General features: G+C 45.2%; 1 protein-coding gene and 1 long non-coding RNA gene across 2 annotated transcripts in view; one reads left to right on the forward strand and one right to left on the reverse strand.

Moving 5' to 3' along the window:
- The window catches only part of LOC147254492 (uncharacterized), a 54,853-nt gene extending 53,232 nt beyond the window's left edge, over positions 1 to 1,621 (reverse strand). Inside the window, exon 1 of the long non-coding RNA XR_015118168.1 lies at positions 1,557 to 1,621. This is a non-coding gene — a long non-coding RNA (uncharacterized LOC147254492). The remainder of the gene's footprint in view (positions 1 to 1,556) is intronic.
- Positions 1,622 to 2,122: 501 nt separating this feature from the next.
- LOC147254493 (uncharacterized) lies at positions 2,123 to 5,034 on the forward strand. The gene is made up of 3 exons (XM_086216019.1): positions 2,123 to 2,257; positions 3,562 to 4,488; positions 4,903 to 5,034. Exons 1-3 carry the CDS (start codon positions 2,123 to 2,125, stop codon positions 5,032 to 5,034), a joined length of 1,194 nt encoding a protein of 397 aa, XP_086072145.1.
- The last annotated feature ends 1,286 nt before the right edge of the window (positions 5,035 to 6,320 follow it).

Raw genomic sequence — 6,320 nt, forward strand, 5'->3', positions numbered from 1 at the left:
ACCTGGAGTGTTACGTCCTTGGAAGTAAGCAGCCCTGAGTCGCCGAAAGTATTCCTTTGGCGACTCTGTCCTCCTTTGATGGATACCTAAGGCTCCTTGGAATGCAGACACTGGGTTTAAGTATGTGGAATACTCCTCCCGTAGCGCCTGACAAAGACAAGAGTAGCGGTCCCTGGTAGCAGGGGGAAGAGTCTCAATATAAGCGTGGACGCTCCTGGTGGTTGTCTTCCACACTAGCTTCAGCTTTTCCCTGCCTGAAGGGCCTGAATGTCCAGGAGGCAGCGATCTACCTCTCTGAGGTAGTGGCATAGCGGCTTTCACCCGTCCAAAGATACATGGAAAAGAATTTCACTCGTCGGACCAATTTCCCTCCTACAGAAGGGAGAACAGGGAAACCCAGCTATCTCATAGAAATCCTCTACCCAGGACTTCTTCTGCCTCCTCCTCTCAGATCTTGGAACAACCCTCTACCCTCTTACCCAACCCTAACCCCAACTGTAATGGGACAGGAGATGGATCTCCCACCCTACCACCTATCCTTATCCCTTCCCCTAACCCTAACCTCACCTCTGACCCCTTGCCTAACCCTAACCCTCAGGGGAGACTAGGCCAATCCCTGGTCCCTTTACCTAACCCTAACCCTCAGGGAGAACTGGGTCAACCCCTGACCCCTTTAGCTAACCCTAACCTTAACTCCTTGCCTAAACCTAACCCCCAGGGAGGTCTGATTCAATCCCTGACCCCTCTACGTGACCCTAACCCTAACCCCTTGCCTAACCCTAACCCTCAGGGAGAACTGGATCAACCCCTGACCCCTTTACCTAACCCTAACCCTTACCCCTTGCCTAAACCTAACCCTCAGGGAGAACTGGATCAACCCCCGACCCCTTTACCTAACCCTAACCCTTACCCCTTGCCTAAACCTAACCCTCAGGGAGGACTGGGTCAACCCCTGACCCAGTTACCTAACCCTAACCCTAATCCTAACCCCTTGCCTAAACCTAACCCTCAGGAAGGACTGGACCAATCCCTTGTCCCTTTACCTAACCCTAACCCTTACCCCTTGCCTAAACCTAACCCTCGGAGAGAACTGGGTCAATCCTCTGTCCTTTCATCTAATCCTAACCATCAGAGAGGACTGGATCAACCCCCTTTCCCCTCATGTAACCCTTACCTTAACCTGATTCCCGATCCCTTACCTAATCCTAACCCTCAGGGAGGATTGGACCAATCCCCTGTCCCTTTACCTGATCCTAACCCTAACCTTACCCCTACTTTTATGCCTAACCCTAACCCCCAGAGAGGACTGGATCAATCCCTGGCCCCTTCACTTAACCCTAACCCTCAGAGAAGACTGGATCAATCCCCTGTTCCTCGACCAGATCCTAACCCCCTAACAGTCTTTCCTCATACCATCCATCACTTACCACAGGACAGCTCTCCAAAACCACGACGAGATCCCCGACATCAGAAGATCGCTCGATGGAAAGGAGAAACCCTCCGAATTCCCTCCCTTAATTTAGGGGGTCTTGCGGAAGAGTATACAAAACACTCACCTCTTCCAGACCAGGATGGAACCCCGAAAAGGACGATGACCATTACGGCGGATGTCCACATGGACCAAGGTCCAACCTCTCCGGGTCTGCACAGGGGACAGGAAGGAAAGTTTTGGAGAGGGCTATCTCCGCGGACCCCACTAGGAGAGAAAAACAATAATAATAACAAAATAACACAGCCGTCACCAACCACGCCATTTTCTAATGTCGCGGTCTTGCTTGAAGACATCCTTTCCTCCTCCTGCTCCGATACAGTGACACCGCATGGACCGGACCATCCCCCCTTCTCCACACCTGTGTCTCCCGCAGCCCCTCCGAATACCGAAAGGACTATCACAACGTGGATAGAACCTGAACGAACCCGACAGAAAGACAAAGGTTCCCGTTCCCCCCAAATACGACAACCTGTTTTTAATTCCCACCTAATTAACACCGAACTGAATAAGGATTGTACAGGAACTTACTTACCGTTAATTACCACTCCATTGACGGTAATTGACGACGCCCTCGCCTCGGGGGACCCTCTTTCCGTTCCCCTTAAAACAAATCCAAATTCTGGAACAAACATGAGATACGAAGAACGGGTTGAAGATAAAGAACGGTCACTTACCTTGGAGACGACGGTCAACCTTCTGCCTCAGGATTCGGGAGATCGGAAATCCAATTTAAACCCCAGCTTCTCTGACCGAGGGGAGTTCATGGTCCCTGCAAATAGCTCGGAAAATTCTATTCTGACCTCATCTGCGACACCAGTCCACTCCGCTCACAGAAAAAGACCCATTTACCATGAGAAAACATTCCATAAAATCTCCACATGGAATTTGAAAGTGGAGTCACCTTTTTTAATTGTGGGGGACTCAAATCTTTCGAGAATCCCCCATTTTAACAATCCAGATCTTCAAATTGACAGCTTTCCTGGGGCACAGGCTCATCATTTAACAGCCATCATTAGAAAACTACCAACACACCCGAACACCCATAAAATCATCTTGGCTGTCGGTCTCAATAATATATTGAGGGAACAACTGATGGACACAAATAGAAAACAATTTCACCAGCTTTATTCAGCGGCAAAGGACATCTTCCCACATGCGGAAATATTCTTCCCGTTGATCCAGATTTCTAAAAATCAAAATAGAAAAACTCATGACAGGGTAACTCAATTAAACCAGTTTTTAAAGAAAAAATGCAGAACTCTACACGGCATTCCAGACAGTAACTTTAAGGTAAAGTCAGACCAGGTACATTGGACAGCATCCACAGCAGATGCTATCCTTATGAACTGGCTAGACCAGTTAAACTGCTGAGGGAGCGTACGGGATTTCCTGACCCTGTGGATAGCAATATCCTGAATCTCTCCCTCTCATATGTCCTGAACAACGCTGAACGCAGCATACTAGAAAAAGGCCTTTTTTTTATTCCGACACCAACTCACATAAATAAAAATGACCTACGCCGCAGTCTCTATGATTTCCATAGACGACTAAAACTAAGGTATTATTTTAGAGATGCTGTCTCCAGTCAGGGACCAAGGTTTACTGAGCCCTCATTCTGGGAACCCTCTGGTACCAACAGTCCACCGGAACTGGAAAAGTTGATAGAGCAAGATAATCTGATTCTGGAGGAATTCCACCTAAAAAAAGAATCAGAATCCAATTTAACATCTCTGGAAAAAGAAGCTCTCAAACAACTACGACAGAACCTTGACCTAATTATTAAACCGGCGGACAAGGGTTCTAAGATTGTAATACAGGACAAAGCACAGTACCTCATTGAAGCTGACAGACACCTTAAGAACACTCTGCATTATAAACCTTTGGAGAAACCCCTGCAAACAGAAACCCAACATCAGTTACACTGCATCATAGAAGACCTATATAAACGGAAATTCATTTCACACAAACAAAAAACTTACCTCAAAGGTCCAGCCCTCCCACGTCCGAGGAAATTTTACCTCCTACCGAAAATACATAAAGACCCGGAGACCTGGACAGTTCCACATCAGATTCCACCTGGCAGACCCATCGTCTCTGACTGTGGGAGCGAATCCTACCGGATCGCGGAATACATAGACTCCCACATAAATCCTCTTTCGCAGAAACATGGCAGCTACATTAAAGATACGTATGACTTTTTAGAAAAAATCAGGTCAATCGAAGTTCCTCCTGACACACTACTCTTCTCAATTGATGTTGACTCACTGTATACCAATATAGATACCACCCTAGGACTCCATGCAGTTAGGGAGGTTTTTTCAAGATCCCCGGATCCCTCTCGTCCAGATGATGCTCTCCTGGAACTGCTGGAAATTAGTCTAAAGAGAAATGACTTCATTTTCAACTCTTCCTCTTACCTTCAGGTCCATGGGACAGCAATGGGGAAGAAGTTTGCACCCGCTTATGCCAACATATACATGGCGGAATGGGAGAGGACGGCATTCCTGAAATGCTCAAAACTCCCCATCCTCTACTTAAGATATTTGGATGACATATTCGGGATCTGGAGTCATTCGCGTGAGGAGTTTAATCATTTTTTTAACATCCTCACTGAACACCACAACACGATTAAATTGAAGGCTAGTATACAGACGGAGGAACTCCAATTTTTAGATACAACGATCTTTTTTAAAAAGCACAGCAACCTTTGGAATCTGGCAACCCGAATATATTTTAAAGCTACAGATACACACGCACTTTTACATAAACACAGTTTCCATCCCCGACATACTTTCAAAGGCATCGTCAAGTCTCAATTGATACGATTCCGCCGTTTGTGCACAGACCAGGAGGACGTTGAAAAAGCCATAACCACTCTTTTTAAGGCTTTACGTCAGAGGGGCTACAGTAGGTCCTTCCTGAGGGAAATAAAAAGGGAAACAGGTAGAACAACTGCCCCTGCTTCCCAACCTTCCGAAAATGGGATTATTCCCCTCGTAACTCCTTTTTCCTCCTCCTCTGTGATTTTAACCTATAAAATGAGACGGAATTTTATTCAACTCCAAGATGACATGCCTTTTTTTGCACAATTTTCTATGATCAATGCTTACCGTAGAAACAAAAATCTTAAAGACCTTCTCATCCATGCAGGATTGGGTAACGAAAGGGAGACAAACTATATACATTTTAGAAGATACAATTTTATTTACAACCCACATAGTTAAAAAGGAACCCCATTGGATGACACATTACAATTAGATTCATCCAATTTGGTATACATCATTTTGTGCAAAACATTGCCAAAAATTATATGTGGGACAAACAAAAAATAAACTGAAAGACAGATTTTATCAACACTTATACTGCATCCGTAAAGAAACCGAGACAGCTCTCCTCCATTGCCACTTCAGAGTGCATGGGGTTACCAACCTGGTCCTCTTGGGGGCACTGTCCACCGCATCCCTGTCACCCCGCGGGAGGAGAGCAAAGGAATCAGCTTTAATACAAAAGCTAGAGACCATCCATCCTCTCGGTCTGAATGAAAGACGGGACATTTGATTTTAATGTGGATGGGATGACCCCCCTTATTTGAGTATTGCTTTTAATCATGAAGGTTCCCTTTATTTTAAATTTTTTTTTAATAGAATTACAAAATACACCTTTTTACCTACTATTTGAGATCCACTGGTGGCAGAGAGGTTATGACTCTTGCCACCAGTTCAAAAATCGTAGGATCGAGTCCAAGGCCAGCACATACGGATGATCTATAGATCTTCTCCATTTCTAACATGATCAAGGATTCCATATGACCTCATCTTGTGATTATTTATATTAAAAAAAGGATTAAACAGAGGACATTTACGTTATGTGACGAGCCCGTGCTTTTCCTTTCCTTAACGGAATGGAAATTTCCCCTTCCCCTAACCCTAAACCCTAACCCTAACCCTAACCCTAATAGGGGCTTATTCGCCAATAACTCCGCCCCCTTTTGTCCAATCAACCTGAAAATTTTACCAATCACTCAGGAGACAATCAGAACTCCATCCATCAACTTTCAGCCACCTACACCTTACAGTTCCAAAGTTCCTAACCCTAACCCTAACCCTAACCCTACCACTAACCCTAAACCCTAACACTAACAACAAACCCTAACCCTAATAGGGGCTTATACGCGAATAACTCCGCACCCTTTTGTCCTATCAACTGGAAAATTTCAATATCACTCCGCCAACCATCAGAACAATTTGCATTAACTTTCAGCCTCCTACACCTTACGGTTCCAAAGTTACAAACCCTAACCTTAACCCTAACCCTAACCCTAAACCTTTACCCTAACCCTAACCCTAATAGGGGCTTTTTTGTAAATAAGTCAGCCCTCTTGTCTCCAATTACTGGAAAATGTCACCAATCACTCCGCCGATTATCAGAACTCTATGCACCAACTTTCAGCCTCCTACACCTTACGGTTCCAAAGTTCCTAACCCTAACCTTAACCCTAATAGGGTCTTATTCGCCAATAACTCCGCCCCCTTTTCTCCAATAAACTGGAAAATTTCACCAATCACTCCGCCAACCGTCAGAACCCTATGCATCAACTTTCAGCCACCTATACCTTACAGTTCCAAAGTTTCTAACCCTAACCCTAACCCTAACTCTACCACTAACCCTAAACCCTAACACTAACACCAAACCCTAAACCTAATAGGGTCTTATTGGCCTATAACTCCGCCCCCTTTTCTCCAATCAACCTGAAAATTTCACCAATCACTCCGCCAACTATCAGAACTCTATGCACCCACTTTCAGCCTCATAAACCTTACGGTTTCAA

The sequence above is a fragment of the Aulostomus chinensis genome, chromosome 10, assembly GCF_037954235.1.
Source record: "Aulostomus chinensis isolate RoL2024-O1b breed Wild chromosome 10, RoL_Achi_v1.0, whole genome shotgun sequence".
Lineage (NCBI taxonomy): Eukaryota > Metazoa > Chordata > Actinopteri > Syngnathiformes > Aulostomidae > Aulostomus > Aulostomus chinensis.